Source organism: Leuciscus leuciscus, assembly GCF_965113295.1.
Source record: "Leuciscus leuciscus genome assembly, chromosome: 1".
Classification (NCBI taxonomy): Eukaryota; Metazoa; Chordata; class Actinopteri; order Cypriniformes; family Leuciscidae; genus Leuciscus; species Leuciscus leuciscus.
In genome coordinates this window covers 52,039,609-52,060,017 of record NC_138725.1, presented here as the reverse complement: position 1 = coordinate 52,060,017, position 20,409 = coordinate 52,039,609, and the positions used below count along the sequence as shown (strand labels likewise).

General features: G+C 37.3%; 3 protein-coding genes across 4 annotated transcripts; 2 read left to right on the top strand and 1 right to left on the bottom strand.

The window, feature by feature from the left end:
• Positions 1 to 655: 655 nt before the first annotated feature.
• LOC309504711 (uncharacterized protein) lies at positions 656 to 4,219 on the bottom strand. 2 transcript variants are annotated; one of them, XM_082177948.1, is made up of 3 exons: positions 4,063 to 4,168; positions 3,891 to 3,972; positions 656 to 3,093 (listed from the first exon to the last, which is right to left on the bottom strand). In XM_082177948.1, exon 3 carries the CDS (start codon positions 3,083 to 3,085, stop codon positions 1,580 to 1,582), a length of 1,506 nt encoding a protein of 501 aa, XP_082034074.1. In that variant the 5' UTR covers positions 3,086 to 3,093; positions 3,891 to 3,972; positions 4,063 to 4,168; the 3' UTR covers positions 656 to 1,579. The 2 variants fall into 2 exon arrangements, with proteins under 2 accessions (XP_082034074.1, XP_082034073.1); XM_082177947.1 differs by lacking the exon at positions 3,891 to 3,972 and having other exon boundaries at positions 4,063 to 4,219.
• A 4,019-nt stretch (positions 4,220 to 8,238) lies between these two features.
• Positions 8,239 to 11,633, top strand: LOC309477121 (protein unc-119 homolog B-B-like). Its single transcript, XM_082140281.1, has 5 exons — positions 8,239 to 9,533; positions 9,630 to 9,743; positions 10,847 to 10,937; positions 11,058 to 11,230; positions 11,322 to 11,633. The coding sequence occupies exons 1-5, from the start codon at positions 9,245 to 9,247 to the stop codon at positions 11,453 to 11,455; spliced, it is 801 nt and encodes a 266-aa protein (XP_081996407.1). The 5' UTR covers positions 8,239 to 9,244; the 3' UTR covers positions 11,456 to 11,633.
• An 866-nt stretch (positions 11,634 to 12,499) lies between these two features.
• mmp25a (matrix metallopeptidase 25a) lies at positions 12,500 to 19,620 on the top strand. The gene is made up of 10 exons (XM_082185944.1): positions 12,500 to 12,534; positions 15,425 to 15,557; positions 15,716 to 15,875; positions 16,514 to 16,818; positions 16,940 to 17,119; positions 17,190 to 17,286; positions 17,360 to 17,439; positions 18,244 to 18,393; positions 18,623 to 18,901; positions 19,008 to 19,620. Exons 1-10 carry the CDS (start codon positions 12,508 to 12,510, stop codon positions 19,259 to 19,261), a joined length of 1,665 nt encoding a protein of 554 aa, XP_082042070.1. The 5' UTR covers positions 12,500 to 12,507; the 3' UTR covers positions 19,262 to 19,620.
• The last annotated feature ends 789 nt before the right edge of the window (positions 19,621 to 20,409 follow it).

The window sequence follows — 20,409 nt, the reverse complement described above, 5'->3', positions numbered from 1 at the left end:
GGTGATTCACACCATCTCAGAATCAATATTAATTTTATTTCAGTTTATCTTTACAAGAGTAAGACGCACTATGAGATTTCATAATGTTTGCTCAAAACATTTTAAAAAACATTAAATATTGTGTATTTTTATTTAGGTTGGGAATGGATTTTTTTTTTTTTTTAATAACCCAGAAACATTCTGAATTTTCCGACAGTGTAGCAAAAATGACTGTGGTTAAAGTTTCTGCAGTCCCTTCACTTTTCCAAGGAAGGAAAAGCACTGTATGTAATTCTGTTTATCTCAGTGTTTAGCTTCAGGACTTTTCTAAGTAACTTATGGAAACTAATGCTGTTTCAACTTAACAATTAACGTAATAGGTCTGTGCTTTCATCAAACATAATAAGTTCTATAAATAGATGGATTTTAAAAAATAAATAATGTGTTTTTATTTTTGGATCTAAGTTCAGTAAACTTGCATTTTAAGTTGCATTTTAAGTTGTATTTTAATTTTAAGTTGCATTTTAAATGCAAACTTGCATTTTAAGAACAAAAGTTAGACAAACAAAGAGTGTTTACGTTTGAGCAAACTGAAAAAATTATATAGAATTACTTCTGTACACCAACAAAGTTGTGTATACTCATAGAAATGGAAGAAACTTCACAGAAGAAAACACAACTTTAACAACAAAATGTAATCAAAAACATTACATAGAGCTAACACATATATTAATTCTAAATAACATATATTTATGCTGTCATTATGTCCCCATGTTTTGACCAAAATCACAAATTATTCAAGTGCATAATCAGTGATCAAACTGAACATGCTCAGCTGTCTGTTAGTTGGACCTTATGCTGCCTTCATGTGCTATCGGAAATTTCCTACTTCCCACTTCTGAAGTTGTAATTACAAGTTTGTCGTTTTCAAGTGCTTTGTTGGAAAGAATTGGACGGCAGCTTAATTTTTGCCTATTTCCTAGGGAAATCTTATTAAAGCCAAAATGTATAGAAGATATTTAATCAATATCCAATGGATTTAGAATAAAATACAGCATCCCATTTGTTGAACATTACTGTCCCAATTTGATTCACTACATCTAGATAGTCAGCTTGTTGATGAGTCTGTAATTTAATTCAAATAAATCCTATTTTTATTGTGTAAAAATACATACAAATACGATATGCATCATATTTACGTAAATATACACAACTATAGATGTTCTGGGAAAAACTAATAAATATTAACAGTCATATACAGTTCTCACTTTTGGCTTTTTTATGGATCACCATACAAACAACTGTATAAAACGCGACTTTAGAGGCTGTTCATGTCCAATTTCTGAATAGGAAACTCATATTTACGAAAATTCCAATGTAAGTTCTTGTTCTATATTTGTAGTTGCCTGACAAAATGGAAGTTGGATTTTTTTTTACAGTGTACAGCCGAGCACAAATCAGGTCCATGTTGGATCACAAACGTAACGTCTTATTTACTTGTTCAAATAAAGTTTCCATCAAAATCTCCTTGTGTTTTTGGCAGAAGCCTGAAGGTACATCTGTCCACGCTGTTTCCTGTGGTGTCTTTCAAAGTTGATAACTACGTGTCGGTGTCCAGCATCCTCTCCTCCTTCACGCGCCTGTTTGCGTACCAGAACTCTGTTATGTCATCCACTGTCACTTTAGGCTGAATCCATAGGTCATTCTCATTCCTATCCTGTTCCTGTCCTCTCATCTTCATCCTCTCCTGCCTCTTTCTGTCTTTCTGCTTCCTGTCGGCCTCCATCGTGGATCCATTGACATACCAGAATTCCACTCTCTCCTGCACCGATGCTTTTGGGTCGGCCCAAAGGCTTTCTTTCTCGCACGTCTGGCCTCCCCTCTCCCTCCGCTTCATCTTCTTTTTAAAGACAGACAGACGCACCCACAAGAAGATGGTTATTCCTAGGAATATGGTAGCAGTCATTGCTAAAGTCCACACTGTGATGAAGCACATTGTGGATTGACGAGATTTGGGGTTTGGGTTCAAACATTTAGGCCAAGCTTTGCTTTCTGTGTCAGTTTTGTTTGTTTTGTTGGTTGTGGCATCGTTTAGGACATCAGTTATGATAGAGTTGTTGTTATAGGTGGTGGTACCACCGGGCGTGTCTGTTCCTGTAATGTTTTCTCTTCCTGTGTGCGCAGTAGAGTTCGTGAATCTGTTTATATTCTGCTCTGTCGTTGAGTGATTGACACCACCTATTGAGGTGTGATATTCAGGTGCATCTGTAACCGTTGGGTCTCGTGCTGTTGTGTAAGCCGTTGTGATCATGGGAATGTCTGTGCTTTGTGATGTTGACCAATCGTTTCCCGCTGTTGCCGTTGCAGCACTTACACCAATTGTATTTGCTGCTGTGTCGTAAGGTTCCTCTCTGTGTTCACTGGTGAAGCTGTAACTTCCCTCAGTGCTCAGTGTTCCTCTCGACTCATTCGTATTAGCAAATGTGGCCTGGGTGGAGTTCGTTTCATAATTTCCTTCATCTGCTTTTGTTCTATCATCCTCTTTCTCTGTCCTGTCTTTCCAGGGAACTGTTGAGACACTGCTGAGCAGGTCTGATAAGGTGTCTGCAGTCTGAACTGTTCGTCCGTCGTCAGTGTAACTCGCAGCTGACATTGTTTCTGTTTCATTATTTTGTGGCGTCAGTCTTGCAAAGTTAGTGGAAACTGTTGTATGACTTGTGTTTGTGTGGCTCATAGCAACACTGATAGCATTGCTAACACCTACGTCATCATCCATCATGCCATTCTGAGATGGAGTGCTGCTGTTGTGTTGATGCAGGGAGGTTGTTTCCTGTGTGGACGTCACATTTGGGGTTGTATTTGGCTGTGTATGCACTTCACTGGGCAAATTTGTTGTGCTTTCCTGTGTTTTTGTGGTCAGAGGTGAGAAAGATGTTGCATTTATTAGGATCTTGGGTTCTTGGTTTGTTTTTGTTGTTGCTGGAGTTATTTGTGTGGTTTCAGTGTAGTCATTCGTGGTGTTTGTTGGCAGTGTGTTGAAATAAAGAGCTGAGGCGATGAGGAAGTGAGTGAACCACACTGTGATGGACAGTAAAGTCATCTCCATTGTGACTTCTGTAAAAGATAGAGACAACATGAGTACGGGAAAACATTTGAAAATAAAATGAATTCACTTACAATGAAGTTCAGTGCATTATGCATTAGTACCATGAACTTACAATGATTTTTTTTTTAAATCTTTGTAGTTAACAATTATGAATATCATTCTATCATGCTCGTTTGGTGCTCAAGAAACATGTCTTATTATCAATGTTGAAAACAGGTGTGCTGCTGCTATATATTTTTGATTAAATATATTTTCTTCAGGATTCTTTGATGAATAGAAAGTAAAAAAAAAAAAACTGCATTTATTTAAAATAGAAATCTTTGGCAACATTATAAATGTATTTACTTTCACTTTTGAAACCCCAAACTTTTCAACAGTACTGTGTGTATGCATATATATTTTAATAAATATAATATAAAAGTATTGTTAGTTCACAATGTTTTGTTGTATATTCATTAGCTTAAATTTATTTTAAAGTGTTACCACATACTGTAATAGATGCAGTTAGAGGCTGCATAGAATCGTGTAACACTATTAATACATTTACTTATTTATTTTTTGTAATCACTGTAAAAAACAATTGAATATACTGCCTTAGCAAAACACAACACACACCAAATTCTAATGGTTTTAGGTTTTGTTAGATTAGTATGTCGGTGTGCCAGTCAATGCAAAAATAAGTTGTGTTTCCCAGCACGCTTTTCCCACTTTGTAATGTTTGAAATGTTGCCATTTTTCCTTGTGAATTTCTAATACTGATAGCTACTGCCAAATAACATAGTTCTTTTGATTTTATTTGACTTGCCTGACTATAAACACTCCAGGCCAACAACGAACACACAGCGTCACGAAGCACCATAAAATCCACACTGCATATTTGTACTTCACTAAAAAACAAACGAGAACTCGAAAACAAGCTATGTCTGTATTACTTCTCGTTTAGGTTTAATCAACTGACAGAAACAAATAAACTCTACCTGATGTTCAGAACTCATCACGTTGTCTCTTCCTGATGCACTGTGATTTCTTCGTTTGCGCAGTGGTGCCTTCTGGGATACTTCTCTCCCCTAGCTGAAACTTTGAAGTGACATGAGGAAATGACAGTTTGATCACCATGCCAACAGTGGGATGAGGTGAGAGGTTGGGGTGAAGAGGATGTGGTTGAGTGGCTCCACCTCTTCCCTCCATCAGTGCTGCTGTGGAAGCAAATAAAGAGCAGATATTTGAACACATCCTGTTGACTCATATAACATTCAGATTGATCAACTGCACATCACTCTAATGAGGACGCAGACTCACCACAGTACTGTTTTGACAAGATGACATAGATGGTAAATGGACTGCATTTATATAGATGTCACTAGAGTTTTGTCCTGTACACCTGTGCTTCTCAAACCTGGGTACGCCCCACCACTGCACATTTTGTGTGTGTCCCTCATCTAGGGACCCATCAATATATTGATTAATAAAAATCTAACATTAATATTTATTAATATTACTACAAAAAGACAGTAATGTACAAAAAAACACATGCCATGCAAGTCAATCTATATTTAATGTAGTCTAGGTCATATTTTCTTGGTAGTTTTTCTTTTATGTGTAAATTTCTTCATGATATATTATACCTTTCCATGATGATAACAACCTATTTTGACTAGCCTGTACAAAGTGACAGAGGAAGTTGTTCCAAAATACTGTAGATTTTAATTGGATGCAAAGCCTTTGATATACAGACATACACTACCATGCAAATGTTTAGGTTTTAATTATGTGGTCTATTAATTAGGCTAATATGATGATTTGCTGCTCAAGAAACATTTCTTATTATTATCAATGTTGCTGTTTCATATTTTTGTGGAACCTATGATGGCTATGAAATATAAAACTTTTTTAACCATATCAGTATCTTTGATAAGTCAATGTAAATTTTGATCAATTTAATGCATCCTTGCCTAATATAAAAAAAAAAAGAAAATAAAAAAAAAATGATCACTGACCCCAAAGTTTTGAATGCATTTTTCATTTAGCATTATTTTTGCCAGCCGTGATCCATTTTTTGTTCAAGAACCACTGGTTGAGAGCCACTCCTGATATTTGCGATCATATGAAAAAGAAAGGACACCCCTTTGAATTCTGTGGTTTTATGTATCGGGACATAATAGAAAATCATCTGATCCTTGGCAAGTCTTAACATTAGGTAAATACATCCTGAAATGATATGAACAACAACACATGATATATTACACCGTATCATGGTTTATTTAACAAAAACTTGGCCAAAATGGAGAAGCCATGTGTGACAAACTAAGTACACCCTTACTTCTTCCATAGGAATGAAGAGGGTGAGTAGCAGTCAGGCTGTCACAGTGTTGGGTTATGTTCCCTGTTGTCCACTAGAGGTCCTTTCCCCCCACGGTGTCATTCACATTAGGAACTGCATTCCCCACAATCCTTGTCTGCACTCATCACTGTTCATTGCACCCAGCTGTTCCCCATCATGATTGTTAGTTTCTGTGTGTATAAATACCCTGCCTGTTTAGTGTATGTTACGGAGTCCTTGTTATTGTCACACCAATTCTGTTAGTCGGGTTTTTTTTTTTGTTGTTGCTTGTTCTTGGTTTTTACTTGTTTTTTGGATTGCCTTATTGGATTTTGACCCCTGCTTGGACTGGATGTATGATTATGGATTTCCCCAATAAATAATACTGCAATTGGATCCCCTGTTTCCTGTGTGTGGTATCGTGACACAGGCGCTGCTGATCAAATGTCTCTGATTAACTGATCATCAGCAAGTGTGATCACCTCTATAAAAGAGTTTGCTGCTCCAGAGCATTCAGGTGAGTGTTAACACAGTGCAGAGGAAGGACATCAGCAATGATCTTAGAGAAGAAATTGTTGCTGCTCATCAATCTGGGAGGTGTAACAAGGCCATCTCCAGAGCCGCCTTAACCTAATGTTAGGCCCCGGGGCTGAGAGGTTTTGTAGGCCCCCCATCCCCTCAATTTAAAGAGTCTCATTTAAAAAAAGTGTAATAGCCTATCTATAGGTAATCTACATCACAAAATGCATTAGTTTCTTTCGAGACCTACAACAGTGATTTTTTTAAATATTGTTTTTCATTTTAATATTGTTATTAACATTTCACTGAGCACATAAACACAAGACACTTTATTTAACAACCACACACAGCAACTAAATTTCAACTTTATGCAAATGAGAAGCGATTTTCGCGAGCGACGACCAATAGGAAAGAAGCCTTTCAGTGGAGCTCAGCTCCCGTCACCGTCTCGAGTGAAATTGCATGTGAATCGGCAAGACCGAAGAGTTCAAGGGCGATTTCACTGTTTTATATGATTTGACTGTAACTAACCACAAACATGGATATAATAAAATGATGCATGGAAAAGAAACTGTCGACAGTCTCAGTGAGTTTAATTCATACATTTATAGTTCGAGTGTTGTAGTTTTATGATGCAAGTTTAGCACTGCTGCAGTTCATTTTACAGTGCATTATGTTGACTATTAGGGACAAGAAAATGTATTAGCCTATTTGTCAAATTCGGATGACGTTTTAGTAATTGATGACAGTATGAGTGAGTTTAATTTGTAGATTGATCGATCGTTAATCTAGTAAATGATTTAATCCCTGAACACTGCTGTGTGGTAGATATAAAAACACTCTCCCAACAGCATACTGTTTCTTTTGAGCCTAATTCCTAGTCAAATTAAAATGATATAGTTGTATAATATCACTTGTGGTGGTGTTTTGTATAGATGTGGCCAGACGAGCAGTCTCGCCTCATTCGCGCCGCGGGACCTCTAGACCCGCGTAAACGCGTCTTTACAACACTGAAATCACTCTATTCGCGTTTGGTGTGAACGCACCTTAACAATAACATTAGAGCGACAGCACTACCAACACCCACAAGCGACTAGCGACATACAGCGACAAAATCTGACAAGTTAAAACAATATGACCTTTTCAGCTCATCATGAACCTGAACATGGGAGGCCCCTGAACTTGGGAGGCCCCTGGGCTTCAGCCCAGGTAAGCCCGTGCATTAAGGCGGCCTTGGCCATCTCCAAATAATTTGAAGTCCATTATTCTACAGTGAGGAAGATTATTCACAAGTGGAAAACATTCAAAACATTTGCCAATCTTCCCAGGAGTGGATGACCCTGCAAATTCACCCCAAGGTCAGACCATACAGTGCTCAGAGAAAATGCAAAAAACAAAGAACTACACCTCAGACTCTATAGTTAGCACCTCAGTTAGCATGTTAAATGTTAAAGTTCATGGCAGTACAATTAGAAAAAGACTGAACAAGTATGGTGAGAGTGTTACTGGATCTTAGTGCTGCATTTGATACTATCGACCACAACATTCTTTTGAATAGATTCCAAAATTATGTTGGCATTAATGAAATTGCATTAGTGTGGTTTAAATCATACTTATCTGACCGTTATCAGTTTGTAGCAGTAAATGAAGAGGTGTCATATCAATCACAAGTTCAGTATGGAGTACCACAAGGCTTAGTTCTAGGGCCGTTGCTTTTCTCCCTGTACATGCTACCCTTGGGAGATATCATTAGCATTCATGACCTCAAGGCTAGATTATTGTAATGTTCAACTGGGTAGTTGCCCTGCAGGCTTAATAAACAAACTCCAGCTGGTCCAAAATGCAGCAGCTAGATTTCTTACTAGAACCAGGAAGTATATGACCATATTAGCCCAGTTCTGTCAACACTGCATGGGCTCCCTGTTAAACATCGTTTACATTTTAAAATCTTGCTAATTACTTACAAATCACTAAATGGTTTAGCTCCTCCGTACTTGAGCGAGCTCTTAACTCATTATAGTCCTTCACGTCTATTGCATTCTCAAAATTCTGGCCATGATAATACCTCAAATATCAAAATCAACTGCAGGCGGTAAATCCTTTTCCTATTTAGCACTTAAACTTTGGAACAGATTTCCTAGCATTGTTCAGGAAGCAGACAACCTCTGTCAGTTTAAATCTAGACTGAAAACACATCTCTTTAACCTGGCATACACATAACACTATCAATTTCTACAATTCATGTAAAAGGATTATTAGGCTGCATAAATTAGGTCAGTCGGAACCAGGAGAGGTGTAAACAGGGCCTTTGAGTCGACCATGAACTCCTCTGTATACCAAAGTATTCTAGAGTCAAATGTGAAGTCATCTGTCCGACAGCTAAAGCTTAGCTGAAATTGGGTCATGCAACTGGACAATGATCCCAAGTACACCAGCAAATCTACAACAGAATGGCTGAAAAAGAAAAGAATCAAAGTGTTGCACTGGCCCAGTCAAAGGCCAGACCTCAACCAGACTGACATGTTGCGGTGGGACCTTAAGAGAGCTGTGCATAAACAGATGCACGCAAACCTCAATGAACTGAAGCAACGTAAAGAAGAGCTGGCCAAAATTTCTCCACAATGATGCAAGAGACTGATACTGTCATACAGAAAATGATTATTTTAAGTTTTTGCTGCTAAAGGTGTTGTTTCTACAAGTAATTAAATCATAGGGTGTACTTAGTTTGTCACACATGGCTTTTCCATTTTGGCTTTATTTTTGTTAAATAAACCATGACGCGGTGTAATATGCCATGTGTCGTTGTTCATCTGAGGTTCTATTTACCTCATTTTAAGACCTGCTAACGACCAGAGGATTTTTTATTATGGTCTGATACACAAAGCCATAGAATTCAAAAGGGTGTACTTTCTTTTTCACATGACTGTAGTGAGTTAGCTGTGAGATCAAGATCTCACTTTCATTACCACTTTTTCTGTTATCTGTGTCTCTATTAATACATATCAGTCCTGGTAATCTCTTTCTCTGTATCCACTCACTATCCTCCATATCTTAGTTCTACTGCATATCTACATTCAATTCTTTCTGTTCATCTCATATTCCTTTTTGTCCTTTCATTGATGCCATAGTTGCTGTGTCCGTGTTTAATTGAGGATTGGCTTGGATTAGCTGTTTGAGATAGCCTTAATCTGTTTGAGTCACTGAGACGCAGTTTATGAGAGAAGAGCCGAGGGTAATCACAGAGAGTGCCTGACAACAGATAAACCTGTGTTAGTTAACCTGACAGAAACACTCGAGGAAAATTAGTCAAAGATTTGTAGATGGACAGTGAGGTTGTTAAAGTACTACAGAGTGACGAAGAAATGGAGCAGGAACTGTCCTCTGAGAGAGGCGAGGACAGTGAACTAGAGGAAGATGAAGCTGAAGCTGAAGAGGATGAGGAGAAAATAGCTGAAATCCAGGGCAGAGGGGATAAGAGGGATGTGAAGGACTGGAATGGGTTTATTTCAGGAGAAGGACTTGCAGCTAAAGAGGAGGTGCTGCTGAACTGGAAGCCAGGTGACCCTGTGACCCCTCAGTATGTCCTCAGACTACCAGGATACACAGACGGTGAGGACGACGCAAACAAAGCAGCTTATTTGTGTTTTTGTTTGTTTTAATGCACAATATTTTTCTTTTCTTTACTGTAATTGGTTATGTGTGCAGATTACCTGTGTTCCCCAGAAGACAATGTCTACAATATTAGCTTCTCACGCTTCAAAATAAGAGACCTGGAAGGTGGATCAGTCATTCTGGACATAAAACGACACTGTCCAACAGGTATGTTAGTTTGTTTTCAACATTGCATTCTCTTATTTTTTGTTGTGCTGTGTGTTTTTGTAAACGACACATAACTTGGCCAAAGTATGATGTCTCGGATTGTGATTGAACTGTTTATGCCAATGAGGTGTCAAATGTGTCATTTGCCCTCTAGTGGACATTATGTGCAGTAGCATTTCAAAAATGTCTTGTATTTCACCCTTAGTATTATTAATATATGATTATATATTGTATTATTGATATACTATTATATAGGCTACATTTTCATTTAAACTTTTCATCCAATATTTATATTTTATTTTATTTCAGCTTTATTTCAGTTGACCATTTTATATATAATTTGAATAGAATGAATCTGTATTTTGACATAGATGGGGTTCTTGTTAAACCCTCATCCTCTGTCTGCTATCTTGGTGTTTTATTTGACTCTTCTTTGTCCTTTGGTTCCCATATTGCTGCAACTGTTAAAAGCTCTTTTTATCACCTGGACAATATTGCACTTCCCGTTCCTCTCTCAATCTGGCTGATGCAGAAACCTTGGTACATTCATTAATTACTTCACGTCTGGATTAGTGCAATGCCTTGTTTATTGGCTTACCAAAGAAGCACACTAGAAGGTTGCAGTATGTAGAAAAGTGACCTTACCTTGACCAGATGCAATGCTCACATTATTCACTTGTTTTTGCTTCACGCATTCATTTTAAGACGCTCCTGTGGACTTGTGCCTCTCTTCCTCTCTGACTTAATACACCCATACCTGCCCACTGGGTCTCTAAGGTCATCTGAACTTGGCCTTTTCTCCATTCCTCGATTTCGACTGTCGACTTTAGGTGGAAGATCATTTTGTGTTACTGCTCTCAAGCCGTGAAACCCACTGCCCCCTTCTCTTCGTAATATCTCTTCTCTATTCATTTTCAAGTCTTGGCTGAAAATCTACTTGTTTGAAATGTATTTTTGATAAATTGTACTTGGTGTTGTGTGTTTATTGTGTATTGTTACCTTTGAATGTACATCAGTGTATTCTCCTGTTAAGCAATCTTTAGCTTGTGGAAAGGCACTGTGTAAATAAAACTTCTACTTCCTCTTCCTCTTCTTCTTCACAGAAATAAAGGATATCATAGAGCTGGATGCAGGCCGTTTCATTCAGTATCATTTCAGTCCAGCATTTCTAAATCTCAGGGAGATTGGAGCCACGTATGTCTTATTTTTAATATGATTGCTATCGGGCCTTTAGAATAGATCTAAACATTTAATCAGAATCAATAACTATAAAAATAGTTTGTTTGCAAAGCGGTTTCTCTCTCTTCTGAACAGACTTGAGTTTACCGTGGGTGGTAAGGCAGTGAACAAATTTCGGCTGATTGAGAGGCATTACTTCAGGGATCTACTGCTGAAGACGTTTGACTTTGAGATCGGTTTCTGTATCCCAAACAGCAGAAACACCTGTGAACACATCTACTGCTTACCAGACCTGGATTCACACACCAGTGAGGAACACACAAACATATAATGCATTTCCACACGAACTTGTGGTGCGTGTGTAAGTGTACAATGTCAACTATGTTCTGTTTTTTTCAGTTGAGGAGATGATCAGCCACCCTTTTGAGACGCGGTCAGACAGCTTCTACTTCGCCAAAAACACACTGATAATGCACCATAAGGCAGAGTACTCCTTCAACCAGGGGCTGGAGCTCAGTGAGAATCAGAGCTAAACACTTCTGCAGTATGGCTACAGAAGACTGGTAATATAATATACAGATTAGCGTTGTATATTTGGTTTCATAAACCATAAACTAGACAAAGGCATGTCTTTGTTTCTTTACTGATGTTTGTGCTGGGGAGATGTTGTGTGGCTTGCACTGTAATAAAAATAAAAAAACAGTGAATCAGGATGCTGGTGATTCCATGTTTTGTCAACTCTGAGAATATATATATAGGTTAAAGGGAAGCCCTGATGATGATTAAGAGAACAGACATCTTGAGGATCCACAACATGCCTGGTTTATTTATATATGGCAATGAATGTTTCCCTTTCTTCATTCTCTCGCACCACAGCTCATAAACATCCTGTCTATTTTTATCACAACACAATGCACAGTACTTTTTCCTCTTACCAGGGGGTCTTACGCCCCAGCATAATTGCAGAAATGATACAACTTTTAAAAAAACATGTTTTGAAATTTCATTTCATTTATTGCTGGCAAAGCTGAATGTTCAGCATCATTACTCCAGTCTTATGTGTCCCATGATCTTTCAGAAATCATTCTAATATGCTGTTTTATAATATATGCCTTTCTCTTCAAACATGTTTTTCACTTCTTCATGGCCTATTTTGAGTTCCATGAGGTTATTTAGCAACCTGTGATCAGGGGTCACACGAGCATTCATGGGGTCAAATATTTAGACGGATGCTCCTACTGAGATGAAGAGAGAGAGAGAGAGAGGGGTGCAGGACATATGTATTTATCAAAGCAAATACCCTCTTGGGAAGTCATATGAAACAGAGGACAAACCGTGACTGTGTGAATGAAGAATAGCCTACATCCAATAGTGACTTGATCGTCTTTTTCAAATTTTTTCTATTTGCTGTTTTAATTGTGCTCGAGCATATACTCGTGATTTGCTGTTGTTTTATGCTTACAATTAATGTGGTCGTTTTGAGAGTGCGCACAACCCGTTGATGTCATATTGAATGAGCATGACCGCAGTTCTCACAATAATCGGCGCCGCGCTTCTCAGTGTTGTGAGCGCGCGACCTGCGCTGATGCCAGATCAGTACGCGCGAGGAGTGGTAAGAATATTTCAAGTGTTTATTAATATGAACGCTTATGTTTGATAAAAAAAAATATATTTTAATGTATTTTATGCAATGTTGGTCAGAGGTTTTTTGGCAATACAGTAGGCCTATTTGTCGCCTGGAATTGATTTTCAGGGAAACCTTCATGAAGACATTTTTTAGGTAGCTAACACTTTACAATAAGGTTCAGTAGTTAACATTAGATTAGTTAACATGAACTAAGAATGGACAATAGCCTACTTCTTCAGCATTTTCAACATTTACTAATACATTATTCAAATCGAAGGTTGTATTTGTTAACATTATATGCACTGTGAACTAACATGAACAGCCGTAGGCTATTTGTATTAACTAATATAGGTTAATAGATACTGTAACAAATGTATTGCTCATTGTTAGTTCATAGTTAATACATTATTGATGCAGGGAGGAGATCCAGTCAGATGATTAGGTCAAAATTAATTTCTTAACAGCAGACAATCAAATAATAAATGAAGAGTAAAATTAATTCATCCATAATCAGGATTAAAAGTTTAACAATGAAACATAAAATGAACAGTTAAAATCACTTCTAATATTTCTTAAGTAAAATATAATTCAAACCACTCTGAGTATAATATTCTTGCCTAAAGATAAACAAGTTGTTTGAGAGATCTCTCTTTGAAAAGACAGGTTGCGAAGGAGTCCAAAGATAGACTGACCTGTACAGAAATTGATCTCCCTACAGTTGCTTATCGGAACAGAGCCAAGTTCCTCTGATTATAGTATATTGCATCGAAGCAGACACACAAGATACAAGCATATCTAGTTTTAATGTCTTCACACTGTGAGGTGTTAGCCCGTATACTACGAGATGTTTAGCTAAGATAACATTCGTGTATCACTTTATTCTGAGACATTCGAGCATTTGTGGTCTGTCTATCGGAAACTTATACACTTTTGCCCTCATCTAAACAGCAAGTACAAAAGTTCACAGTTAATCAGCTACATTTGAGGCATAAAGATTAATAAAAGAAAAGCATTAAACATACATTTCAAATGATTCATGATAAAACATAAGCGAATGATAAAACAAGCAAGAAATATAATTTTTTCTTTTTCTGATTCATCAATCCCCCACTTGAGTCCTTGACTCACACAAGGTTATTTTTAAACAATATCCTCATACACTTCGATCAATAATTTTAGTAGGAGCATAAACAATTTCCTTTGACCCTTTAGCATAGATACAAACACACAAGCGAATGAATGCATAAATCATCAGTTTTTCCTCTCTTTTGAGCTGAGGTATTTGGCCATCTCTTTCTTTCTTGGTTTTTGAACCACATTTTGAAACATCAGTCTGGTTGGATAGATGGTATTCAAATAGTCTCCAGATAGCATCTATTCATATAAGAACTGATAGGAGTAGATATAAAAAATATGTAGAGACAAACATAACTCGCAACAAACGCACAACTTCAATCATTTCATACATTTTCCTGGAAAGAGAGCATTATATCAACATTCTCTGAAAATGCATCATTCAGCATCCCTATAAGAGAAAATAAAAGAATTTTATGCATTACAGCAATTATAGCAGCAACAACTATTTCACATTCTGGGTGAAATAAGTATGTTCTTCACTTCACGTGTGGGATTTAAGAAAAATCGGGAAGGTTAGTAGAGCAAGCAGGAGAAGGAACAAGTTTAAAGGGAGAGTTCACTCAAAAATGAAAATTGTGTCATCACTTACACAAAAAAATACTATGGAAGTCAATGGGGTCCATCAACTGTTTGGTTACCGACATTCTTCAAAATATCTTCTTTTGTGTTCAACAGAACAGAGAAACCCATACAGGTTTAGAACAACACGAGGTTGTGTAAGTGATGACACAATTTTCATTTTTGAGTGAACTATCCCTTTAATTTTGTGTCACATGCATCCATCGAGTCACACCTGGCTCAATTTAAACAAGTACAGAGGTTGGAGTTGTCAACAACAATGGATGAGGGCCGGCATATCGAGTGGCCATGGGCCCAAAAATCCCAATTTTCTCAGTTAGGACCTGATCCCCCACTTGTACGGGGTTCTGAACCCAAATTGAAAGCAGCGATTGTCAAATCTTTTGCGTTTTGAGCACAGAGAGCAGTGAAATTAGTATTTTTCAAATAATTCGTCATCAATTTCAAATACTCCTGTAAAGTGTCCTTTAAAGGACCAGTAGGACCTGCTCATAACAACGGTGCATCATACGGTAATGACATAGGACATCCCATGCAAATTTCCAAAGGTGACAGCCCTGCGATTCAGAGTGGCTCTCAGAGAACTGTTGGCAGGTACTTAAACCATCCGCCATCATATTCACTCAATTTCGCATGCAAAGCCATTTTAAATGAGATCCAGTCAGATGATAAAATCAAATTTTATTTCTTAACAGCAGACAATCAAATAATAAATGAAGAGTAAAATCATCTGGCTGGATCTCCTCCTATGAACCTTATTGTAAAGTGTTACCCATTTTTACCACGTTCATAAAAATTCAACATTAAATTTTTTTTTTACAACAAAACAAAATAAAACATTTGAAATAAACTGTCGATTATGGGTTTTAGGCTACCTATAAAATCTAATAAAAAAAGTAACTGTAGGCTATTACAAAAAGTAGCCTAACTATAGGCTAAACAACACAAGCTGTCATAACAAAATCTGATACACATATTATAAATTAATTGTTTTTTTTGTAAACTTTACTGTCTACAGTCTTCATTAATTTCAAGTTTGGGGATGTTTTATTGCTTTCAGAACTGATTTTATTATTATTTTATACATCAACAATGTATAATATTTGTTTGTGTGTGTGTGTGTGTGTGTGTGTGTGTGTGTGTGTGTGTGTGTGTGTAGGACTGGCTGATACGGTATGGGTATTTACCATCTCCAGACTCTCTAATTGCTCGACTTCAAACCAGGGAGGGTATTGAAGAAGCTGTCCGTAAAATGCAGCGATTTGCTGGTATTGAAGAGACTGGCAAACTAGGTGACAAATGATCTCCGTATTCACTGTTTTTAACTGTCACACTTGAGGTTTCTTCAGATGGAAGCGCTAGTAAAGCCCTCAGAACTCTCTCTGCCATGTGATCTTTCTGCATGCATTGCCACTATAGTTCTGATGATTCCACTTTTGTCGAACTTTAGATCAGGCCACTTTAGAAATGATGAGCAGACCTCGATGCTCTCTCCCGGACGCCATCAGCTCTGAGGATCTGTTGAAAAGAAAGAGAAGAGGTAAAGGGAAGCTGAAGAGAAGATACACTCTGCCAAGGTTGAGCTGGGACAAGACTGACATCACCTGGAGGTATGACCATTAAGTCTCCAGCAATATTCTATACATTGTACAAAATAATATTAATAATAACGTAACTGTAAGTTGTCTTACCATACACGGTGAAAACTGTAGATTTGCAAGTAAAAATTATGAATCACTGTATAATTTATAGTGAAATGTGCAGTGAAATAACATTCCTTGTGCAAGAAATTACATATGATTACATTTTATTGAAATCATTTTGCGCTTTTTGTTATCAGAAATGTACATTTGTGTTTTTGTGATACATTTTAGTTAATATTTGTTGCATTATTTTAGTATAATATGTGTTACCTAATGATGTTTAGTCCCTCTGCACCGTCTTTATGAGTACTGGCCATGTTTTATGGATGGGCCAATTATGATCAACCCAATGAACAAGCAGATTTTAGTACAAATAGACTGTTACTTATATTAACATTATACCACTTTATAAAATATGTGGTCATGAATTGTAAAATATACAGGCACTAATATGCCATCCAGTAATTTTAAAAACACAGTATTCCTGGCCAGCATATTGTTGCTGTTTCTTTACCATATACAGGATATATTTTTCAATGTATCCTTTTTCTAATGTAATATGTAACCAGAATATTAATCTTACATGTCACCCTTCTTTTCCCTAGCGTGCAAGATTTTCCCTCTCCCTCCATGTCTCCCACTCTACATCCAGGGCTGGTAAGGCTCATTTTGGCCCATGCCCTCCGAGCATGGAGTGATGTCACCCATCTGCATTTCCATGGGATTCACCCTTCTCCATATGACCCATCACCACAGACAGACATCAAAGTCACCTTCGCCAGTGGCTACCATGAGGATGGATATCCTTTTGATGGCAAGGGAGGCACACTGGCACATGCATTCTTCCCAGGAAAGGAAGATCTTGCTGGTGACACACACTTTGATGATGGAGAGAGCTGGAGCTATGGAGGTACATCAAATGCTAGACATATTTGTGTATCCAATCTCATTATTCACAGATATCAATAGATAGATTAAAAGAAGAGAAGATGGGTCAGAAGTGCTTCAAAGTTTTATGTTTTCTTCCACAGATAGGAGCAGCAATACAGATTTATTCACAGTTGCAGTGCATGAGTTTGGTCATGCTTTAGGCCTGTTTCACTCCTCCTCCAATGATTCCATCATGAAGCCTTATTACTATGGCCCTGTGGGAGACATGCACAGCTACACCTTACCCCTTGATGACAGACTGAGAATACAGGCACTCTATGGTACTCCCTAATATGTGAATAAATAAATAAATTCATCTGTTCATTTCTCACAACTGTGTTTAATATACAGGAAAAAGGCCAGATTTGAAACCTTCTCCATCTGTTTCTGCACCCACAACTATTCTGCCCTGTTTCTCGACCCCTGCTCCTCCACATCCTCCCTATCAGTGAGTAACACTGTGATCATGAAAGGTTTGACAGTGATTGCTATATTTTTCTTAATGCTTTTCTCTTTTTTAGCCCAGCGGCCTCTGCCGATCGCTGTCTGGGAGGTTATGATGCAATCGCTAATATCAGAGCAGAGGTTTTCTTTTTTAGAGGTATGATGTTTGAATTATACCATTCAAATCTTTGGCGTCAGTAAGATTTTTAATGCTTTTGAATGCTTGTGCTTTTATTTGATGGAAACTACAGTAAAAACAGTAATATTGAGAAATATTATTACAATGTAAACTAAATGAATATGAATGTTTTTACGGTCACTTGATCAATTTTGTGTGTCCTTGCTGAATTTAAGTGTTCATTTCTTTTAAAAAACAACACTTTTGAACATTTGTAGACTGTGTAAAAGTATCAGAGGGACTTCCCTTTGGGGTATCCTCAACATATTCCTGAAAATAATTGAAAGAAAGGTATTGTAAGAAAAAATTATGAGGACGTTGAAGATCTCAAAGATGAAGTTTATTGCAGCATATCAGTGGCAATGTACATAAAGCACCTTGGGTTCACCGACGTCAAAATGAACCCAGAACATCCAAATCTCAAACCTTTTATCCTGTTTTACCACTCTTAATGTAAATGCTGTGGTCAGTATGTTAATGAGGTTGAGACACCCCATTGTCTGAGATGGTTCTCTGTGTCCCACACCCATTCCCATTCTACAATTGATGATGACCATTTGCTCAGGATGTGATCAACTCAAGTGGTGAAGAAACAATATAACTTGACTTTTCCTCTTTATATGATAATTAAGCCATTTTGGGGATGAGCTCATTCTAAAATATACCGTGGAGTGGAATCTGGATCGAGGCAGACTACAATTTCTTACAGTGTCAAAATTATAAATGAAAGAAAATACTGTTTCTGTTTCATCCTCTACCTCAAACCATTCTCTTTTTTATCAGGTCCACACTACTGGAGGGTACATCCTTCTGGCTCAATAATGTCCTTGACTCCAGCTCTGATCCACAGCTTCTGGATCGGTTTGCCTCCAGAAACAACCAGAGTTGATGCTGCATATGAGAGAAGAGATGGATATATTGTATTCTTTATTGGTAAGAATGAATAAATAGACCCAAAATGTAAAAATACGTGTATTTAAACAAGTGAGTGAGTACAAGCAATAGTTTATTATTTTCATACTATAGGGGCTATTGACTGAAATTGAGTGTAAACAGAAAGATTGAGAAGATGCAACATATTAGAAATAGTGGTTGAAAAACAAGATTTTTACTGGCTGTTGTATTCCTTATTTTGAGTCTTTTTCATTCTGGTTTTTCTCAGGTAATCAGTACTGGGTATTTAGAAACACAATGTCCCTCCCTGGGTACCCACGGCCACTTTCAGATTGGGGTTTACACTCTTCTGCAGGACAGGTTATAGAGAGAGTGGAGGCAGTATTTCTGTGGCCGCACAATGGGAGGACGTACCTGTTCAGTGGTGGAGAGTACTGGAGGTTTGATGAGGCGGGAACAGAGAGGAAGCTGGAGGAAGGGTACCCTAAACTGGCATCCATCTGGGGGATGCCCTCTCGCCCTGATGATATCATTGGATTTCTAGATGGTAAGATGCGTCTTTTATCATAAAAGATTTTATTTATAATGATTTCCATTTGCATTTTTTTTTCTCCCGAACCAACCTCAAACCATTTTATCCACAATTCCCTCAGGAGACACATACTTCTTTAAAGATTCAAACTACTGGATTTTAAAAAGAGGGGGCCTGGAGCAGGAATCTGCTTTCCCGAAGTCCATTGCTACTGACTGGATGAAATGTGATGTTAACCTTTCAACTCACACACCTGAGATTCCCAGAAGAGACAGAGACTGTAGTTGTGTCCAGAGTTCAGCAGCTGGAATATGTGCTTTGTTAGCTGTTATATATTCAATTATGATATTTTGTATTTTGGTTCTTACATTCTAATGATAATATTCATATTATTTGTGTAGTATTTTGTGACTGTGTATTTAGTAAAAAAATATTTGAGCTATCAATGAATTAGTCATCAGTGTCCAATGGTTCCTTACTTTAGAATCTAAGCAGATGCGCTGCGTAATCTTGGTATTGTTTGCCTATATTGTTTCTTGAATACTGTGTATTCTGATATCTTACTCATTTGACATACTGCTTTTTACAAACTATATACAGAATATATTACAGTACATAGCCTAGTAAATGGTCAGTGTTTTGAAGAACTCTAGATGGTCTCAAAACTATCACACTATGGACTAAATGCCACGAAACAATACTTAAATAATAAAACTCATATTGTGTGAGGCTTACTCTGTGTGTTTTTTTACTCAATTACAACCAAAGTTAATTAAGCCAGGTGCACACTGTATTATTTATATTATATTAAATATCAATATTTACTGTATTTTGATCAAATAAATACAGCCTTGCAGAGACTTCTTTCAAAAACATAAAATAAAATAAAAATCTTTCTTTGAAGAATCAAAAACACACTTGCATTGTCACAGCGAGTGAAGAAGGATGAAGTGTGTTACGATAATCAAGCATTTATCAGAAAATGCATGAAATATAATCTTAAAGCTTTACAATGAAGTTTGGGAACCAGGAAAACTCCCGTCTTCATGGAAACAAGGAGTGGTAGTACGTATTGCAAAGCCGGGAAAGACCACTCAATTCCGACAAATTATAGGCCTATTGTTTTGACATCAAATATATGCAAAGTAATGGAAATAATGGTTATGTCTCAAGTATTATTTTATTTGGAGACCAGAAATTAGATACATCCATATCAGAGTGTGTTCAGAAAGGGACGTAGTACACTAGATACAGTTGTAAGCTTGGAGAATGAAATAAGGAAAGCTCATGTGAATATAGAAGCGGTAAAAGGAATATTTTTGACAATGAGAAAGCATATGACATGTTGTGGAAGGAAGGACTGCTAATTAAATTAGATGAATGGGCATCAAGGGGAGATTATATAACTGGGTTATTATGGATTTCCTGCAAGAACGAACAATACAAGTGAGAGTATAGGAACTGAATACTCTGATATTTATAAAATAGACAATTGAACCCGTAGTGTTTGTAGTAGCCCCATA